The sequence below is a fragment of the Condylostylus longicornis genome, unplaced genomic scaffold (genome assembly GCF_029603195.1).
Source record: "Condylostylus longicornis isolate FDR11 unplaced genomic scaffold, ASM2960319v2 ptg000057l, whole genome shotgun sequence".
In the NCBI taxonomy this organism is placed as follows: Eukaryota; Metazoa; Arthropoda; class Insecta; order Diptera; family Dolichopodidae; genus Condylostylus; species Condylostylus longicornis.
This window is the reverse complement of record NW_026578026.1, coordinates 306,732-330,726: the sequence shown is the minus strand read 5'-3', so window position 1 is coordinate 330,726 and position 23,995 is coordinate 306,732. Positions and strand designations below refer to the sequence as shown.

General features: G+C 26.0%; 1 protein-coding gene across 1 annotated transcript in view; it reads left to right on the top strand.

The window, feature by feature from the left end:
- Positions 1-841: 841 nt before the first annotated feature.
- Positions 842-23,995, top strand: part of LOC129612139 (uncharacterized protein K02A2.6-like) — a 179,073-nt gene continuing 155,919 nt past the window's right edge. The window contains exon 1 of the mRNA XM_055525653.1: positions 842-1,010. Coding sequence (XP_055381628.1) covers positions 842-1,010 — 169 coding nt within the window. The remainder of the gene's footprint in view (positions 1,011-23,995) is intronic.

Here is a 23,995-nt window from a genome sequence, read left to right as displayed (position 1 = left end):
CACTTATGGAGAATTTGAGAGAGATGTGTAATAATTAATGTCAAAGCAACAAATTTGTCAAAAATTTCACTTTATATACTTTAAACTTACAATTTACGGGTAATTATGAGCTCACTCAGAATAATTTCTAAACTTACATAATTTTAATTAAACTCCAAATATATTTAAATAATTGTGATTCTATTCGTATAGTGGAAATATATTTCTTAAAATAGAAATTCTATCATTTACGAGTAAAATTATTCTAAAATATTTTAAATATTAAGATTTTTTAAAATTAATTTTCTTATTTCCAAAATCAAGTAACAAATCTTCTGCATATACGATCTATACTCGTATTATGTATTTTTTTTTTCAATTTCACTTTTGTATTATTTAACTGATTTAGTTTATAAATTTAGATAACACTATACGGTTGTATTAAATTTTTGTGCCTTAAAGTATAATTTGGTTCTATTCTTTAACAAACTAATAAAGTTCATATTTTGTTGCATCATAAAGTAAAGTATACATATGGTGCGCGATTAATTTCTTTTTTGTTTTCTCTCCTGATTTTGCATATTGAAATTATCATTGTTATTTACTTCTTTTAATACGTGAACATGATGCAAAAATTCTATATAAAATTATTTTAATTTTTTTTTTTTTAGTTTCTTTCGCTGTTTTGCATTCTCACATTGGTCACATTGTAATTATTATGATACAATTTTATTTTTAAATGAAAATATTGCCATTGTATCATAATTTTTGGAAGCTAAATAAATATAAGCGTATACTTTGCTGGAATAAAGACGTTCAGATATTTGGATATTCATACAGGGGCAAGTCAAACGTGGTGATCATGGACAGTTCTGCAAATAATATTCATGAAGTTTTTGAATATGCGTGGCTAACTATTCAACATTACTATCCAGTATTTGAGAAGAATAAAAACCATATATTGGGGAATACCGTTGAAGTGCGTATCAAAGATCTCAACAATTATTTGAGGGACTTAGAAGCAGAGTGGCGTAAGCCGCAATTATGCCACTTTGCTTTTGAAAAATCAGAAAATTTTTACAAAAGCATAAGTACTTTTGTGAAAAATAAATAGGAAAAAAGCTATTTCGAAACTGGAAACTAATATTACTGATTTTAGAAGATATACATAACGGATTGGAGCAAGCAAAAAAAATTTTTTTTGTATGTGACTTATGCCACTATGCTTCAGAGACCCTCATTTAATACCACAATTGATTTCCAATGATAATTAACAGATTTTCTTTTACAAAATTTCAAACATTAATATTTTTTTTCAAAATTCATTTCTTATTTTCTAAAATCAAATAACAAATATTGTATATAGAGTGTACGTTAGAGTATAATTTGATTCTATTTAAATTTTCTTCAAATTTTGTAAATATTCTTTATATATTAAAAATATCTGTCAAACAAAACAAACAAATATGCACATACAATTTTTGTATTTATGCAAAATCAAGAATATAAAGACTAATTTACGAAGTATGTGTATACTTCCATTTTATTTTAATTCATCTGGCATCCTTTTTCTGTTTGTTTAATCAAGAAGATTGTATCGTTCCTGAAATCATCTCTCTTGTGTGAGTAGAACATCTTATGCATGTATAATTTTTATTATATACACTTAGATTTAATATATATACAGGGTGTTTTGCATAAGGTGAATACCAAAAATAAAGAATAATCAATGGCTTGTAAAACAAGCTCTCAACAATAACTCTATGTTGTATGATTCCAAAGTTATAAGCATTTATTTATATGCAAGAAAAGTCCGGCACCTTTTTTCAACAGGTTGTAGTTCGAAAACGAATATATCTGCCGCCCCTGCCAACCAATACAATTTTTTACTGGAAATTGATCAAAGAATCATCTATGAAATTATTTGCTACTTTATGCGATACACCCTGTATACATATATATATATATACAGTATATAATGGAAGTGGAATATTGATGCATACTCTCTGAGTCGAATTAAAAAAAAAATCTTAAAATAAATGTAGCTTTTATTTTTTTTTTTCTGATTTTGCCTTGGATCTCTACTTTTTTTCATTTCATTTTCTTTTTTTTTTTGAATTTTTAGTTGCACTGCAAGTTTTGCATAGTGTACCAAAAAAAATTCCTTTATGTTTATAATTTTTTTTTTTTGTTGTTTTTGAGTTTGTGTGAAATACAAATTAAAATTTTCTTTTTTTTTTTTTATGAAAAGAGTTGTGTGTGAGCAATTAGCAATTTTTAAACTTTAGAGCTGTAAAAAAATGTGTTTTTTTGTTTTTCTGTTTATGCTTTTTTCGGAAATTTTTTTTCGATTTGTAAATTGGTAAATAATTTTTTAATAAACGTTTATAATATGCTGTGTTAGTGTGAATGTACGTTCACATATTTTGGATGTTATACAAAAATATGGTTATTTTAATATACTAAAATATTAGTTCGGACACTAAAATTTTTGAAAAGGTAGGGTAATTAAGCCTATAGATATGGTTAATGGGTCTAATCTATAATAAAATATGAGGAATTTTTATGATATTTAGTTTGCAAATATCTTCATAATATTTATATTGTATTGAACAATGGCACTCCTCCACAAAGAATTAAAACAAAAATTCAAAATTTGACGAAACCGATTTATGTATTGTAGGATTTTTCATATATCACATAAAGAAAATGTTACAGTTTTCATGTTTATTTTCACTACAAATTTTTTTAAATCATAATTTGCTTTGCAATTTATCCAAAAACATATTGGATTTTCCAAAATGCAAAAATTTGCTTTAGAAATTCGACTATGCGGTATAAATTCTTTAAGAAGTTTATCAATAATTTCTAATTAGGAAAATTCTTTGGTATATTTTTGAATTTTGTATACATGGTCAACTGTAAAGAAAATTAAAAATAAAATTTTAAACATGGTGTTAATCCTTGGAAAAAAAATTTTTTTTTTTTTTTAATTTTCTAATTTATTTTTTTTTTTTGTTTTTCTTTTATTTATATATAAAAGACAGACTCATATTTATTTATCATATTATATTTATTATAATAACGTACATTCAAATGTATAAGGACATTATGTATATATGTGTATGTATATAATGTACATGAAATATATTTAATATTATAAATTATAGTGTAGGTATATGTACGTGAACAAAATAATGAAATATTGTGGTAGAATAGCAATTATTGTTATTATTAAATATAAAAAAAGAAAAAAACAAAAAACAAAATATATTTAAAAACAAAAATTTATTCCAGTTCACATAAGAAAGCCAGAAAATGAAAAACATAAAAAAAAAAATAATCTGACTTTAGCTCTGCATTCATGATTCAAAAAAAAAATTATTAAAAGGAAAGAAAAAGTTCATATACCAGATATCGCAAAGAGAAGTCCAAGAAAAGCAGAATAACAAAAACAAAAACATTAATTCATATTCCTGATGAATTATTATATCTGCATATTCATAATAAAAATCAATGTAATACACTAGAAATATATGGGCATGTACATAAATTTTGACGCATATACAATATATATATATATGTACATTCATATAATGAGAACATAAATAATAAATTATTTTACAATTACAGGTTGCCAGATTTTCAATTAGAAATTGAAATAAATGCAAGAATGAAAATATTATTATGCAAGCAGATAGTTTGGTATTGAATGTAAAATTTTGACTAACACAAAAGAAGAGAAATGAGTTCCTCTAGTTCGCTGTATACACCGAAATTATATTGTATATCGAGTAGAACGGATAGAAGAATAGCGCTATTTCAATTTGATTTTCATTAAAACACAATATATTTAATCATAAATAGGTGTAATAATAATATATTTATGTGTATTGGAACAAGCAACCTTTTACAATATACTGTTTATATTTATAAAATACTAAAAAAAGGATAAAATATTTTGATATTGACACATTGTGGCACATATGTCAAGTACCTTAAGTATTTCAATTAATATATTCGTTTCTCTCTCTGCACTCTCTCTACTCTAAAATTTTTCATTATTTTCTCACCTCTATTTTCTCTCAAATGCATTTCTAATATGCAAATCGCAATAAATAATATTTGAGTATCCAAGCTTATGTATACACACTTCATTTCTTTGTTTGGGAATACTATATAAAAGCTATATGGTATATGGCAGCTCTAATAATACAATTTTCTTTTAAAAATATATACATATATGTATAAATATTTATATGTACATGATAATAAATTCATAAATACGGTGACTTAAATATATTAGTGTGATTTAATACATTTCAAGATATTATTGTTAACACAGGGTGTTTTTGTATATAAAACAACATTATAAAATTTAAAAAATTAAGTATATTAAATTGTATTAATTATGAATATGAGTACTTACATAAAATTTTGGTTACAAGGAACAGTATGATAATATGAGTACCTAAAATTAGTTTGTGAGGAGCAAGTGAGGATGCTGCAGCATATTTAAATATAATTAATACATGAGAAGAAGATGACGTTGATGTTCATTTTACCAATATGGATATATGGCATTCAAGTAACAAAGAAAGCCAGTGGACGAAAGATTGGAAAATGAAGTTGAATGAAGCAAAATCGGTTGACATAAACTTCGCGAATCGAAAAATAGTGAATCTACCACAAATTTACTTAAATGGAACGAAATCCATAACTCAGCAAAATCCTAGGAATGATTTTAGATGTCAAGCTAAGGTAGAAAGAGCATATAAAGAAGAAACACATAGAATTAGAAAATAAATGTATAGAGAAAATTATTGGCTCCTAGGTGGTAAGTCCAATTTGGCAATTGATAATAAGTTATTGATTTATACCCAAATTATTAAACCAATATGGCTATACAGCATTCAACTGTGGGGTTGTGCCAGGAAGACTCCCATTAAGAAAATTCAAACCTTCCAGAATAAAGTTTTACGGCGCATGGTAAATGCGCCATGGTATGTACGTAACACTAATATCCGCAGAGACTTAGAAATTCCTTTGGTTGTGGATGAAATTAGGAGTTGTGCTACAAAGCATATGGCTCATTGCTAGACAATGGCGTTATGACAGAAAGACTTAAACGAACAAGACCTTTCGATTTAATACGAAATACCAATTTCCTTATGGAAGGTGTTTAGTTCCTGTACGAAAAAACCAAGTTAGCGCGAAGGTAATAGTTGGTGTATAGGACCAATTTTATCCGTTCAGAGTTTAGGTGATTTTTAAGGGTAGGAGTCACGCTCCCCCACTGCCGGAGGAAAAAGGCCGTCCTTCTTCGTTTTTCCAGATTTTTTCACCTAGTATAGAAGAAAAAAAAAATTGTTTTTCATTTTGGAACACTCAGTATATGATATAATTTTTAAAACCATGGAGGAAAAGTAAAAACAAAAATTAAACAAAAGTTATTTTATAGGTTTTTTTTTGTTTTTGATTTTTTATAACAATCTATTGATTATTATTGAACCCTTTTTTGCTTTTCGGACCAATTATGTGGATGGCCTGGAACAAGATGTACAATATATACCTTATCATACATTATGTATGTATTTGTATATATATATTTTTACATGAAACTTCGATTATTGAAATTATTCCTGAAAAATTCTGCAAAACAAAAAAAAAAATTAAATTGTTATTTAATTTTTCTCTTTTTTATAAAGAATGGTATTGTGTAAAGTTAGTATGACTATCTCAAGGATAAAGGTAATTATTACAAATCAATATTGTTCTACATATATATGTATATATATAGGTGTGTATATAAAACCACTTAATATAAATTCATATACTATTTTCTAATATAATAAATGAATTAAAGGCGCAATGATTTCATATATATACAAAAAAATTGAAACGGAATATGTGCTGCGTTTTATACATGATAAAAAGAGAAAACAATTAAGTAAAATGTGGAGGTATATATGTTGGTATAGATATAAATATGCAAATTATAACAATAATTCTTTGTATCTTTACTCCTCACTAAATATATAATTTTGTACTCCAGTATATTTCCTTGGTTCATATACAGGGTGTTTCGCATACGGTGGAAAATAATTTCAGTAATGATTCTTTGATCAATTTTCATCAAAAAAATGTATTGGTGGGGAAGGGCGGCAGATATACTTGTTTTCGAACTACAGCCTTGTGAAAAAATACCGGACTTTTTCTGCATATAAATAAATGTTTATAACTTCCGAACCATACACCTTGGAGTTATTGTTGAGAGCTTGCTTTACAGGCGATTGATTGTTCTGGTATGAAAATTAATTTGTGTGGTTTAAATAAAATTTAACCCATAGTTTTCGAAATACAGCTCGTCAAAATTTGAATTTTTATTTTTTTTAAAAACCTCGAAATTTCTTGAAAATTTTTTGTTATTTTTTTTTTTTTTATTTTTTCGATGAGCTACGATAAGAGCTAAAAGTTAACCTATATAATATTATCCTCTATCTCTCACAATTTTTACAGTAAAACATGTTAAATGTATTTAAGAATATGCGAAAAATGCATTTGTAATGTTAAATACTCGTAGTCACATTATACGTCATACATGTGTGTAGCTTGATTCCTCATGGCAAGTAGACAAATAACCAACCTCTTAGATCTTCTTCCAATTTTCGAATCATTTATATTTACAAAATTTTCTAATGAGATATGGAAAAACAAATTTATTACACCATTATTTTAATTTTATATTTAAATGATCAGATTTTATTATATTGAATTTTAAAATATACAAACGAACACTTATAATATAATTCCATAATATTGCATTCTCTATAGAGATTTTGATACTATATATATGTATGTATAGAATGTTAATGTACTTACGAATAATAAATAAAAGTATATTTATTATTTACACGTAGATTGCTTCAAAAATTTCCGGAAACTGAAGATTTCTATGTTTATTTATAATATAAGAGAAAAAATAAACTCAGAAATTTTTTTTTTGAAAATATCGGGCTCGTTAATTGAACTTCCACTATAGGGACTGTTGATTTTACATTTTATACCATAACGAAGGAACTAAGTGGACGGATTTTATTTTTAAATTTAATATTTGAGTTTTTTTTGCTATCTAAGTGAAGTGTGTATCTAATTACGGACAAAATTTACATTATTTTACGGATTTGAAAATAAAAGCTTTGCAAATTAAAAATTAAAATTTTAATTCTTAAAATTTGTATAAGAAGTGTTTAAAAGAAAATTTTCACAATTATTCTGGAACACACTTTTGATAGAAAAAAGAAATAATACCTTTCAGTCCCTTATATGCTGATCACATCACATACATAGTTTTACAAAATTTCACAAAGTTTTTCATTCCATTCCTTTGTACACATATATGAACATATATAGTTTATACCGAAATTTTATGAATTTACCCTCGTATATATATACAATTACATGTATTATAAAACTTTAATCGATTATGAATAGCAATTATGGACAATATGAAATGCAATTTTGTAATTTTTTTTGCTTTGTGTTTATTTTCTTATTCATTTTGCTCTTTATCTTTTTTACTCTCCCCACTTTTAATATTAATAATATAGTTCCCTATCCCTTCTACGGATCCACTCTTTCTCCAAGATCCATATTATTATTTTTTTAGCATTTTTTCTAAAAACAAAAAATAAAACAAAAAAATTGCTTAATAGTTTAACTCTGTCCGTCCACCCGTCCGTTCGTGGACATGTTTATAAAATTTCTACACCCTTACAGATAGAAAGCTGAAAATTCATGTATACAGAGATCTTTACTAGAATCTTATTTCAGTAGAAGAAAAATTTTTACCTAACTCCCCACCCCTAAAATTTCTAGCTCCGCAAAACGCTAAAAATGGCATTTCCTAAAAATTCATTGTAGCGAAACCATAAGCATTTTTTAAATTGTGCAAACGTAGAAAAGCAGTGGCTAGCTTTTTTTATCGCGGCATATCATATTTGAACTTTAAAAAAACGAAATAAACGTTAAAATTTATCTAAAATCCACTTATTTTTCAAATGATTTCATTTTCCTACTAGACCATAAGTTGGACGAGTTTGAAATTTTTTGCAGCTCTTAGACGCTAATTAATAGTTCATTTCGTTGGAATAAAATTTTTTCTATCTCCATCCTCTCTCGAATTATCGCCCCTCAAAATTTTCAAAATTCGAATTTTTGCACCTAATACTCCGGAAACAACAAGCTTTTCAAAATTTTTATAAATAAACAAAGCTAACAGTAAAAATTTAAGGAGGCAATCCTTAAAATTCCTTATCCTACATGTATGCAATTTTTGAAATTTTTTCATATGCGAATTAAAATAATTTTTATAATGTAGTAGATTGCTTTTAAGAGCAGTATTTTCCCTTGTTGAAGGGAAAAGTGCTACATTGCAAGCAATTGGTTTGATCCAATTTTATTTAATTCTCCCACTCGTTTATTTATTATACAAATTATATTGTGTACATACAAATAAATATATATACATATATATACATATATAAATATCAATTTTTTTTTTAAATATTTTGTGGTTTGTTTGTAGAAATATGCAAAAATTAAAGTAATGAAAAAAAAAAAATTAATAGACAAAAAAAATAATTCGCAAAAAGAGCCAACAACATCTTTTATTTTCACCGTGTATACATATATAAGTATATGATTAAATATGGCGGATGATTGTGATTGAATTATGATGAAAATGATTATTTTATATAATGAACAAAATTATTATAATAAAATAACAATAACAATATAATACTAATTGTAATGATTTTGTTTTATATTTCTTTTTCATTTATTTTAGATTTTGTTACAGATTCTGGCTTTATATTTTCCTGTATATAGTTATATATTTTGTTTTTGCAATAGAAAATTTAGTAGATCTCCTGCTGTATATTGTCTTTTAGATAGCTTAGAGTTTGCAATTAATATTTCATTTTTATTTTTTTTTTAGGTCCAGCAATCTAACACACACACATAATATAATTGTATTGCATGTAGGTACAATGTATAAAAAAAATTGAGACTAGAAAATTGAAAAATGTCAACAGAGAGGAAAAAATTTTTACTGCATGTGCCTCATAAATACATATAGAAATTTTCAAGCCGACCATTTATACCAAAAAATGGTTAATTACATACTAAATATAAAATTAGCTTATATATTTAACAAATAATATAAAATTTAATTTCTGCAAATTAAATTAAAAGTACATTTGGTTATCTGTAAAATTTTGCAGGTTAATTTTTTTTTCATATAAAACGAGAAAGCGGGAACAATAAATGCTATTTTCTTTGAACATTAAAATACATAGAGGATTTATTCAAATCATCATGAATTTAGATTTTTTTTTTGCTTACTTTCTCATAATATTCAAATGATCGCTTGTTATTTTGCATTAATATTATCAAAAATTAATCAAAATAACAAAAATAACATGCCTGTCGGGAGGCTAGAAGGAATCACAGTAGGCAAACTTTAGTATTTTTAAATCTCTGAATTTTATGTTCTATATTATTCAATTTTGCTGCGTATTACTTTGATTAAAATAAAAATTCTGAAATAATTACCAAAATAAAATATTTTACAAATGACATGCGCCAGTCGGGAGGTTAGCTAGCAAGAATAATACGAAATAAATTAATTATTTTTAATTTAATTGAAATTTACTTTCTAATATTAATGCGCTCGCCTATCACTTAAAAATTACATAGGATATCATAATTATTTTCAAAAAAACGAGCTTGTTCTTGTCGTCGCGGTACAGAAGTTCACAAGTTCACACACAGTGCTTTATTTTTGTATAACGTTTCTGTTTTCTTAAACACTCTAATATTTTTACTCATTCCTCAGAATAAAAGATCATATGCTTACGTTATTTACGTAGAACAAACTAAATTCTTTGGATACTATATACGCATAATATTGTTGTAATAGATGCTTTAGTTAGGAATAAAAATATAATTTTTTTCCTAAGTAAAAGAATGACATCTAGCATATTATTTTGTTCATCAAATGTTTTTATTATATTTGTGATAGATTCAAAAGTTTGAAGAATTTTAATTATTTTTGCTAAATAATTTTGCTAGTCATCGGGACTCAACATACATGCGTACGGATAATGCGTGATCGGTAAAGATTTTCCGTAAGTATTGAAAGTTTGTTTTTTAAAAGAAATGTTATTTATACAGTACATTTGTATGTAACTTACAGATGTACTGTACACATATTGTGTCAATTATTTCTTGATCTTGATTCATAATTTTTCATAGAATCTTCGAAATACAATAAAATAAAGTATTGTTGCTTTTTTTTATTACTATTGAACTTTTTGAGCTTTCAACTCTATACAAATATTGGAGCCAAAATATTGTAATTAGATTCACTGCCCTCTTCCTCCTCATTATATTCCGGTTAATTTTTCTCTATATATGCTTTGATTTGAATATAATATCTTATAATTATATATGCATTATGGATATATAATTATATAATTATAAACAGTGGTGAATTGAAATATACAAGCTTGGAGATCTTCATGTGTAAGTAAAAACAAATTGTTATATAGTAGGCCTCTGTCGGAACCAATTTAAGAAATAGCGGCTCGAAAAGAGAAAATTTTTTTTCTCTAATTTTTATTGAAAATATGCTATAACTTTGATTGTGTGAGACATAATAGTACATTTATATAGATACTCGTTTGAAAGTCGATATAAAGGCAAGCACACAATAAACTTCGTAGAACTTTTAGTGTAGATGCCCAAACCATTTAAAAAATGAATTTTTGGAATTTTTTTCGCTTTTTTATTTTAAATATTGGTCTTCATAAAAAAAATTTTGTCCTTTTTGAGGCCCTAACTTGTTTAACCGGTTCCCAAAGAGTGGAACCATTTTTTTTTTCCTTACACATGAAGATCTTAACGCTTAGTATATGTCATTGCGCTACTCTGTGAAATACTCTGTATATACATACATAATGTATAGTTATTTATAATTTATAGAAACTTAAAATTTTTTTCATCTATTGTTTTTTCTTTCATATAGAATATACTTAAATATATACGATATATCCGTACCCTATTACTATTAATTTCTTATAATTATTTCAACTTTGTTTTCGTCTCTTTCTTCACATTTCTTTGTTTTTTTTTTCATTCATTTTAAATTTTGTAATTAAATTGTAATTAAAGAAATTATTTTAATTTTTGTTTCCTAAACTTTTTGATTGTATTTTTTTATTTTATTTTAATTCAAACCACAAAACTCAAAACAACAATTGTATTGAAAAGGTAAACTAGCAAAACACAAAAAGAATGAGGAAAACAAAAATGAGGAAATTTTGTTAGTTGGTTAGGGCAAGCGCAAGATATTTGAAGACAAAACCAAGAATTTTTTTAAAATATTTAAAAATTTGACTCTCTCTTATAATAACTTCTTATTTGTACTTATTAGGCCGCCACCGCTACTGCTGTATTAAAAAGAGCTTGCTCACATTTTTATTTCACGATTTTACTCTCATTGGGTTTCTTTCTGCTTTCGATACTCGATTAGATATTGTTATAGATACTCGAAAATTTTAAGTAATACTTGTTAATTGTATTGAAAAATAAATATACTCAATTTGACGAATTATCATTCAGTAGTTTGGCATATTGAACAAAAGAAAAAATTCCTTATCAAAATATAAATGCATATAGATCCTTCAACCCAAAGACTAATTGTGCTACAGCTCCTGTATAACCTTACCATACTTAATGGTATATAAATAAATACTGATCTATTAAAACTGTTTTGTACAAATTCATTTAGAAATTAATAAATAAAATTAAAATATTCAAATTTTTTTTTTAATAAAAAGAGTGTGACAGAATTAAGAGAAGTGATGATTAAAAAACTCAACAACATCCTTATAAATCATCTCAATTTTTCACATACATGTATGTATGTGCAATACCTCAAGTCATTATAAATGAAAGATTAAATTAATAATACTTTGAAATTTTTTTCTTTAAAAAAAATTTATAATATATACATATGTACAGATATATATATATATATACGTGATTAGGAACGTAGCCACATAGGGCAAACAAGAGTACATATTTACAAAAATACATTTATATATAAGAACAAGTGGAAAAATATTATATTATACTTTTTAAAATTAAAAGAATTACCAGATCCTATACAAATTTTTCCAATTCGTTATTTATATTTTAATGCAAGATTTAGGATTGGTAAAGAAAATCTATGTCTAAGAACAAAGAAAATACAGATCTTCTTAAATAACAAATTCCTAAGTTTATGCTAGGTATATTATAGCCATAGGAGTTATAATAGTTCACATAGACCGTAAGAAATCATACTACATATAAAGACAGCCAAATAAAATGAAAAAATTATTATTGTGATTGAAAATTTGGTGCGAATAGAAAATAATATTTTTCAGAGAATAGCTATAAAGTAGTAGATACTTTGCTGGAATTGGAAAGTTGGTAAACCAAAAAGTGAGATGAAACCAAAACTGTTCATATGAAATGGAAAAGAAAATAGTTGTAGGGTCTTAGAGAGGTTTTTATTGAAGTTCTGTATTCGCTGTTAGTTAGTTTTGCAAAAAAAAAAAAAAGAGGGAAAAAAGCTCAATTTGAGAAATACTTTCCTCCCGAAAAATTTCAGCCACAAGTTGTGTTTTTAATTAAAAATATGGTAACCCTATTTTTAAAGAACCCATGTGTAATAACATTTGCCAACAATAGAAATAAGGTAGTTATATGAAAAACCACAAAATATAATAATACCTAGATATTCAATAATTATATTTTTGAAGAACTATAAGTATATAAGAAACAAATAAACATCAGCCAGAAATAAAACTGAAGGCGGTTAACGGATACAACAAAATGTTATTATTATTTTATGTTCACATGAGAAGTTTTATATAATATACGGGGGTATTAGTTTTTTGTTTTTTAAGATGTCGATTAATTGTATATATATAAGTAGTTAAAATGTATGCAAACCAAAATTCTTAAAAAAGTATAACAGAAATGAGAACTTTTAATGCATCATATTAATTATTTTAAAATGATGAAGAAGGGGTTATATTATTTACTATATATTTTTATCGACCGTATTGCATACAATAAGGGAGGTTATGTGATGGCAACATATTTTGCATATATAGTTTTCGGTGGGAACTCACTTCTTCATGGTAGGGAACTGTAAATAAAATATTTTCAGCAACCTGTCGATCTATTAGTTTGGCTGTCTGCACGCATGTATCGGCTGAACCGATTTTCCATGAAATTTTATATGTGACTTTGTTTTGGCTATGTCACGGATTGATCAACTTTTTTTTTTTTTATTTTCTTTTGCCTAACTCAAACAAATTTACCGAAAAAAAATAATTCTATTAATTTTTTTGTTTTCGATTTTTTTTTTTACAATATAAACTTAAACTATACAAGCTGCCAGAGAAATAATGCAAATTTATGGTAAGTTGGAGAACAGAAGTTTTTTTCAATTGTTCTCTACTTTGCGACAGTTCAACAAAATTTTTATATTTATTAACATTAATAAATATTCTATTTATTGGTTCTTATTTCCCATAATTCGTCCGATGAAAGGCCTGTAATAAATATATTTTCTGACTTAAACCGAATACTGGTATTTAAGCTAGAATTCACGAATTCTTAAATTATTTTAGCATCAATTTGCCCATTTTTAACATGAAGAATGAACAACGATTCTTCTAGATTCTAAAGTAGTCAAGCTAAAAGTTTAAGTCGGTCTCCGTAAGGCGGCAGATCATGTCAGTTTAGACTATGCTCTAAAAAAAATTCCTCTAAACCGTCCCAATTCTCACTATATGCAAAGAATAATGTGGCTTCTAGAATTGACTTGCATATTCAAGATTAGAACGAACCTATAATATATAAGAAACCAAATATTCTTGCAATTTATTACTCGTATTATCCTCTAAGCAAGAAATTACCTTAAAAATTTTCATATCATCAGCATAAATTAAAATTTCACTATACCTAATGACATTTTAGGATATATCAAGCCTTGCGAACTGGAATTTTTTGCGGGCGAATTTCAGATTTTTGCCCTTTAAAAAAAAATAATCAACCAATTTCGTTGAAATTTAATATTTAAATTTGGGATTCTAAAATAATGAAACTGGAAAAATCTAAAATTGGAAATTTTTAGGGATGATCGGAGCTCGGAAACCGAATTGGGGACCTATTTTACATTTTCTAACATATCTACGGGACTGATTGATGAAATATCTTGAAATTTCATATTTTGGTTCTAGTTCTTACTGAAATTAATTGGGAATTCTTTTCAGAGATATCGGATGGTACAAAGCGAAATTCTACTAACAGCCACATTTTCATTTTTCTAGATATGATAACTAAAAGCTTACCAACGCTCTAAAAATTGGAAAGTAGTATTTAACAGACATTTTTATAATATTCTTTAACACTTTCACTTAACTTGACAATACATATTGCGTTCGGTCATGTGATAACCACATCAGATTTTTTTAATTGACTATGGCTTTTAAAAAATACAAATGACACTTCTTATAATATTTTACAAGTCTATATTATATAGAAACTATTTAATTAATAACCGCACTTTTATATTCTTAATGATATTCTTTTAATTCTTTATAATATTTTATCTATTCATGAATAATTTTAAATAGATGGCTTGTAGAAATATCTACAAGCCATCGTTATAATTTCGCATCCATCCGGTTGGCCTTAACAGTTCAGATTTATCTCACAAAATTTCGACGAAAGAGCTTGAATTGTTCCAATAAAACCTTTAAAGGTAAATATTTAAATATTTCAATAACTAAATAAGAAAGTATGTCAAATTATAATTTATACACACCCATTAATTTTATACAGCTGTATACAGCTTTGGATTTTTCAGTAAAACGTTTTATACTATATGATTAGTCATATACGAATTTTCAGGTATTCATATCTTTAACTAAATATTTTAATTATGTTTTGAACGATGCGTCTTCTTTATACAAATATGAAAAATGCTGATACTATGTGTCTATAATCGCTTGTATATACATGTATGTGAACATATTGAATCGCAAAATGATCTTTTCTGTAATCAAATTTGTTGAAACATCATCTATACAATCTATGGAAATGCTGTTAATTTTAATTAAAAGTTGAGTCAGTCAAATTAAGTCTAATTCTTAATTTAATAGTAAAAACACAATTTCAACCTGTAAAATATTGTTGTGACGACAACTATTTTTATTCTTTATATACACATTATTACCTAAATTCCAGTAAGAATCTAAGACTATATGATTTTTCGGTTGATCCCATGAAAATTTTCATTAACATCGCTAAAAATTCGTATGCTTTATAAAACAACATATAGGGCTTCAATTAAGGTGAAGAGACAAAATATAAAAAAAAAAATTAATTTTTTTAATAATTAAATATGCAATGCACAAATAAATGAAACAAAAATGTAGAAAAAAAAGAGCAGATGAAATAAATAATATGAAAACACAAAACAAAAAAAAAAAAAACATAAAGGAGCAATTAACGATGAAAATAAAATTAAAAATCATGAAATTTTATTACAGAGTGTATGAGAATTTTACTTAATAACAACTTCTGATACAATGTAACACGGACCTTATTCTAATAATATTCCAGTATCCCGGAATAAGTGGCTGGTTGGCAAATATATTTTTTTTTTTTAATTTAGAAAAAAATAAAATTAAACCAATATCGACAGGCGTTTTTTATGGCCGACCAGAGCGAAACCGGGCCTATTTTGTCTAGAAGAGGAAATACGATAATGGAGAATCTATAATGTGCGAATACACAAAGTTAAATCGTCTGTTTTGATGATTTCTGTGTAAGAGGGTTCTTGATGAGGGTTTTGATGAGGTTTCTTTAGAGTTTTTGATGATTTCTGGGAAAGAGGTTGATGATTTCTGTGAAAGAGAGACTTGAGTCTTATGCAGTTTGTTACAATAGCAACACTATAATTTCTTAATTAGAATAATTTTTTAGTTATGTATAGTTAGCTGATAAAATCAGAAAAAATCTTAATTTCTTGATTTCTTGACTCCCAAACTAAAAATATGAAATCAAGAAATATGCACGATATTAAGAGAATCTTTATATAGTAAAAAAAAAACTTTTGAAATATTTTCATTTTTTAGATTGGAGGAAAAGTGTATATTTACCTACTTAACAAGCTGTAATTGATTTAATCTGAAATTTCATTTATATATTAATTTTATATAAAAACTATTCAATTCATCGAAGAAAATTACAATCAAACTATTATAATTGATTAGATCCCTTCAATCCTCCAAAGTACCACAGATTACATGGACCAAATTTATAATATTAAAAATAATCTCTTATGTTAATATGGCGGTTTTAAAAATAATCTGTGGAGACACTTCATTTTATTTATTTAAATATTAAGATATATATTTATACATATATATATATATATATATATATTATTTAGTTGTATATGGATAATGATAATAAAATGTGTATTATTTTTAATTTTTATTATAGACCTGAACTTATTTTAAGCACGTTTAGCTAAGGATGTCTTCGCATACTAATTCAAAATTAAAAAAATAAAGCTCTAATTTTCTTTTTATTTTTTTGTATACATATTTTGTTTTAAGTACCTCTCTTTGATTTGAAAATTTGAATGTTGATATGAAGACTTTTTGGTTATGGGTGCAATTTATATATAGTTATATGATATTTTATACCTTGATTCTTTATTATGTGAATTTCATATACAGTAAAACACTGGTAATTACCTTGCCTCGGTAGTTTGTCCTAAAAATTAAACAAATACATTTTATTATGAATTTTACTAATACAACATCATAGTTGCGGAATCAATAAGAATGTGCCTATTACACTACTAATTTATCTTAATGGAAATTTCTTCATGCAACTGCAGAACAGATGGATGACGTAATCAAAGGAACGAGTTAAACATTTACAACAACAAATACATTTAAAGAATTCTTTGAGCTGTACAACTGATTCACTTAACTAAAACCGCTTAACTGCGTTAAATGGACTGTTAAATAAAATATAATTTAAAAATTGTGTATAATCAAAGATTTTAAAAACAAAGTATTTTTAATATCTTTTGTATAATACACAAATATGTATATATACCTTTGTATATATTCAAAAGCTTCAATCTATATACGATATTGTAAAATTTTATTCATTCATTCAAATATTAGGGGATTCTATCATTATTTTCACATTAATTAAATCAAAGTAAGTAAATTAACAATATTGATATTTCAAAAATTTTCAAATCATATGGTTAACGGAATTTCTATATAACAACTTGCAATAAATGGCAAATATTAGCCAGAATTCGGTACACTAAAGTAGAATTTTGTTATTAAAGAAATGCGTTTAAAGTAAATGGCAAACAAAACGGGAAACGTGCTATTAAACGGACAGCAGATAATCGAGGTTTTACTCTATATGAGTTTTTTATATAAGTTTTTAGTTTTTATTACTTTAATTTCTTAAATGTAATTTTTAAGTTGAAAATATCTTTACAGTTTTAATTTTTTTCTATTATTTTAATTCATGATGACTGTTTCGACTTTTTTTTTTTTTTTTTTACTATACAAATACACATACGTATACATATATATTTATATTTTGAATTTATATTTTAATTCGGGAGGGTTATACATGCGATGTCTCTGACATAGTAATGATTCTTTATAAAAATTAAAACAAAAGTAATTACAGTCATGTTTATATTATATACATACATACATATTAATTCATTTGTAAGTAAATCTTGTATTAATTAGTATTTATAACACAAGGGGTACAGGTGAAAAGTTTTTTTTTTCTTATTTATTGTCACTTTTAAAAGAATTCCTAAAATACAAAATTTTTAAGTTTTTAATGCTTTAAAATTGACTTACTATTATTGCGTCTGTTTATATTTTTTCAATTTGTCATCTGTTCATATTAAAATTTCGGACCAATTTGTTTTCCATTTATTTGAATCCTGGCGTATGTATGTTTTTAATCTGCGCTGCACGCTTCCAATTATAATAAAAATATTTTAAAAATTTTGAAATTTTAAACAGTTTCTCGTTTATTATTTGAAACAGTCTTATTTGCCCGCATCCAAGTCTCTGTATTTTTGAACATTTACCAAATTCGTCGTCCTCGTACGCCTTCTTTCTTCTTTTCTTTATTTTAATATTTAAAAATCTGTATTTTTTCAATAAATCTGAAATTCGTTAATATTTCCCGTTTTATTTAAATTAAAAAAAAGAAAACTTTAAACTATTTCACAAATGTCCTTTAGATTCTCTTATATATTTCGTAAAATTTATTCGTTTTAAATTTTGAACTGCATTCTTATAATCTGATTTTTTAACAACCCCCTCTCTAGCACAGTTTTTCCAATTTGCATTCAGTTCTCCCATCATCATCATTTTACTATACGTATATCATTTTAAATCTCTCGGTTTTTTTTTAAATTTTATAATATTTGTGAAAATTTAAACAGCCTTACAAATCTCTTTCTTCATTTCCTCTTCTTCCATTCCATAGATCAGAACGTTTCTTGTTTTCTCTATATAACATAATTTATTTTATTTTGTTTGAAAATAAAATTATTCAATATTGATTGTATGTATATATGAAATATAAAAGTATAATAATTGTATTTCTGTTCTATATTCCCTATATATTTAAATTTTGAAGTAATTATATATACATATATATTTATATATATACATATATGTACTAATAAGGTCACCAAACGCATATATAATCAATTGAAATCTGTACTCTTCAATTTATTTAATTTAGATTAAAAATTAAAAAAAATCTGATGTGGTCAGAACATAACCGACAGTAATGTATTTTAATTCATTTAATGAAAGTGTTACAGAAGATGAAGATGATTAAGAAAATGCATTTTGAAAAATTCCTTTAAATTTTAAGGAAGTTGGCAAGCTTTTACCTAATATACCTAGAAATATGTAAATTTGACTCTTAACAAATTTCGTTTTGTGCCATCCGAATCCTATAAAAAGTTTACCAGTTAATTTCGGTAACAATCAAAACTCAAATATCAAATTTCAAGTAATGCCATCAATCCGTTCCGTAGATATGGTTTTATTATAAATAAAAAATCGGCCCTCAATTTGGTTTCTGAGTTCTTATCTTTCCAAAAAACTTACTGATTCATTGTTTTTAATAACAACCCCGAAATTGAATATTAAATTTCAAGGAAATTGGTTGATTATTTCTCTCTATATACACAAAAATGTAAAATTGACCCACAAAACCTGATATATCCCAAAAGTTCATCAATCTATTTCCTAGCCAGAATAAACTCACGTATAGAATTTCATTAAAATCGGTTCAGCTGAACTTGAGATACACGAGTGACAGATTCACAGATCGACTCGACATTCAAAATTTGATGCCATCACATAATCTACCTCATTGTATAGAATGCGGTCGGTAAAAAAAGTAGAAACAGCAAATTGAAAAGAGTTAAACAAAAATTGTAATACATAAATTTTTCATCCACCCTATATAAATTCACAATTCATATATACACAAGTACCTTGAATATACGAACTGCTTTGTAGTAATTAAATGAGAATATCATAAATATATTATTTATATACAACTAATAATAGTACATATGTGCACATATATTGAGTATATATCATTATATTCATGACATACTTATGTATGCATGGTCATTGTATATATTATGTATATATAGCAATATATATAAAAATAAAAACGTGATCTATGAAAATTATTTCGATTCTACAGTATCCATATGAAAAATGAAATAAGAAAAATAAGAAAAACAAAAATAACTTACCTGTAGACACAATATTACGTACTTGTTATTATTATTATACTCGATTCACACACATATTATATGTACATACATACATACATGCAATGCATATATAAAGATTTGTGCGTATAAAATTTTTTTTTTCTGGGTGTGATATTGGGTTTCTGGTGTTGTTGTTGTTGCTGTTGGTTTTATTGTTATTTTAATCTTTTTTAATTCAAGTTTAATAACCTTTTGTTTGAGAAATGTTGAGAAATGTTGAAAAAATTTTTATTATATTTTTTTTATTAATATTTTTAACACTGTTAAAATCAAAGAATTTTTTTTTTTTTTTTTTTGGTTTACATTTGGTAATTATTTTATTTTTGTTGTTTTTTCTTCTGTTAATTAATTAAAATTAAAAAGAAATGAATAAAATATGTTTTGGAAAAATTAAAATTTTTTTTGAACACAACATAATTTTCTTAAATTTATTTATTTTTGACTGACTGCATTGCAATACTATAAAGGAAGCTTTGTGATGGCACCAAATTTCACATGTCGAGTTTTCGATGAAAATGTGTTTCTTCCATGCAAGGGAAGCGTAAATAAACTATTTTTAGAGAGATCTGTTTACTTGTCAGTTTTGTCTGTGCAGATCAGTATCTCAAGTTCGGCTTACTTCAATGATGACACGTCTTGATCAACTTTTAAGATATATCAGGTAAATATAGCAGGATTATTGCTACTTCCCTTCAGAGAAACTGGATTATGGAAAATTGCCCTCTACTACGAACCAAATTAATATTTTTCTGTTATAATTTCTTTATCATCTTATGCAACTTTTTAAAAATGCGGTGGGAAATGTGCTGCTCAGATTAAATTTTTGTTTTTTTTTCATTTCAAAATGGTAATGTTTTGGTAATGTAAAAATATATAACTGATTAACATGTATATAAATCCATTAACTGTAATTTAAAAGATTATATTTTTAAAAGCGATTTTAATTCTCAGATAAAATCCACTTACATAAATTAAGACAATTTTTATTTTTGTATAATAATCACAATAAATGTTTAAATTTTTGGAGTATGAGAAACAAGGTGATTCATAGTAATCAGTGACATAACATATACAGAACGAAGTGTCAAATCTCAACGGTTTCCGAGATTAAAGGGTTTTTTAAGAATTTTCACGAAATTTCTACTTGATTATCTTTTTTGTTTTTAAAATCCCTGTATACCGTTGATATTTGACACTTAGTTCGGAACAAAAATTTTACTCGTTCTTGATGCTTTAAATGATGGTATATATTATATACTGAATCACCCTGTATGTGAAAGACTCATGAAAAAATCAAAACAATCTTCATTTAGACGCACAAATACAGCTATTAAATTGCCTAGTCAAATCGTCACCATTTGATTAAGAAGGAAAAGGAAATGGTGGAGAATTAGTATTGGTTCGAATACTATCATGCAGTTTATATTTATTATTATTGTGAGATCTACAGTTAACTAATATAATAAATGCACATTCTATATCAAATGCTAAATTTCAGCGGCGGGAGCACTAACGCACACAGTTCAATTATCATTTCTATAATGATTCGTATTTGTCATTGCATACATATGCAATTAATGGTTACATTTTGATCATTAAGTATCATACACTGCTTTGCTTACAGTGTTCCGAGTCACAAAACCGTATGCATAATAATCGCGTGCATTTTATTTACAATAAAATGGTAACGAATGACTGAAGTAAGTTAAAAATGACTTAAAACTAATTTTGACTTCTATATAGATAAAGGATATATTAAGACCTGGAGATGGTTTTTATCCCGTTTTGTATATGGTGTTGAATAAATTATAATCCCATCATGTTTTGGCCAACAAAACGATAATATTTTTTAATGACAAAATTAATTATCCAAATTAATTTGTCAGAAAAAATTAAACATAGGGTTTCTCCTATTATCCTAACTTGGTACAGCAACACTCTCTCTATTTAGCATTTCTAAGCATCATATTAATTGGCCTACTTAGCCAAAATTTCTATCCTACAAATAAACTTCAATATTCTAAAATACTCCAAATATTTTTATGATACCGATCAGGGTTTGAACCCGAGACTCTTTAATTTTAAAAGACTGCATATATTTTTAAGTGAATATGCATATATCAAATTCATTTTTAGGCTCTTTTATGTTTTTTTTATTTATCTCCATGTTTTAACTCAATATTGTGCATTTTAATATAAATATAAAGATTTTGTACCTAAATATAAAGATTATGTATACACTTTTTAAAACTGACTCGTATAAGAATACATGACCAAAAAATAGAAATTAAAAATAGAAAAAAATTATTAAACTGCTAGCCAAAAAAAAATATTATAAGAGTTTGCAAAGTAAAAAAATGTGTACCAAAAAGAGAGAAAATTAAAAAAATAAAAAAAAAATCTGATGTGATCAGCACATAACCGACCGTAATGTATATTGGCTAGTTTAGTGAATGTTTTGCAGACGATCATGAAAATGCATTTTGAAAAATTTCTTTAAATTTCAAGGAAGTTGGCAAGCTTTTAACTATAATATGCCTAGAAATGTGTAAATTTGACTTTAAGCAGAATTTGGCTTTGTGCCATCCGAATCCTATAAAGAGTTCACCAGTTAATTTCGGTAACAACCAGAACTCAAATATGAAATTTCAAGAAATTCCATGAATTCGTTCTGTGGATATGGTAAAATATGTACAATCGGCCTTCAATTTGGTTTCTGTGCTCTTATCATTCCCAAAAAATTTACAGATTCATTGTTTTAGCACCTCGAAGTTGAATATTAAATTTCAAGGAAATTGGTTGATTATTTCTCTCTATATATGCAAAAATGTAAAATTGGACCGCAAAAAGATCCAGTTCCCGAGATCTGATATATACCAAAAGTTGATCAATCCGCGCCATAGGCGAAATAAACTCACATATAAGATTTAATCAAAATCGGTTTAGCCGAACTTGAGATACATTTGTGCACATACAGATCACTCCAAAAGTAGTTTCATTACGCTTCCCTACTATGGAGAAGTGCGTTTCTACCGAGAACTCAACGTTGAAAATTTGGTGCTTTTACATAACCTACCTGATTGTATACAATGCGATCGGTAAAAAAAGAAAATGAAGGAACCGAAGAACAACAAAAAAGAAATCCAGACAAAGAAAGACACTCTCCTTTAGGGGGACTTTTTTGTTCTTGTTTTATTCTTCTCGAGAGGTAAATTTTTACTTTTTTCATTTGCTATTTCACTATTTATAATTTTTTTTGTTACTTATATACTTTATACTCTTTTGCAAAATTCAAAAGTATTTTTTTTAAAATTAGTTACATACTTTTTTTAATTCTAAAGAAAGTCTCAATCAACGGTATAGTGCACATAGTGAGCATTTACAATTACAATGTACGTTTCGTATACAGTTTGTGTGTATGTGGTTGAAATATTTTAACACCACTATAATATTCGCACTATTATTATAAAAATTCTTCGGTAAAAAAAAATATATCATTAGAAAATCTTAGATTTTATTCTTTAAATTTCCTTATACTTATAAATTATTTTAGTATGTCCAAGATAATTACATTTATTTTTACGCAGCCCAAATAAGGTATATATTTTGTACCAAAATGTTAAGGAGATGAAGCGAGAAGAAATCCTCGTCGAGAGGTGAACGTCGAGTCGATGTTGTAGGACCCTGGACTCACAGGCAGGCTCAATAGATCCTCATACGTGGTCGTTGTGCACTCTTAACCTAATTGTAAAATTCTACAATTTTGCAGAAAAGGACAGAGCGAGAACGGCAACTCTATCACTAAGCAGTATGAATATTAGTTTTGCGGTTGGCTGTTTTAACGGTTCACCGTCACTTGGATAAATTGTCCAAAATATTAATTCAATAAATTTTAGTTAAAGTATTTTAAGTATATTTAACCCTCAATTTTGAATCTAAAAACAAAATTTTGTTGTAATTTGAACTTGAAATATGGGTTTTTATTATGAAAATTGCAAAAACATTTAGTTATCC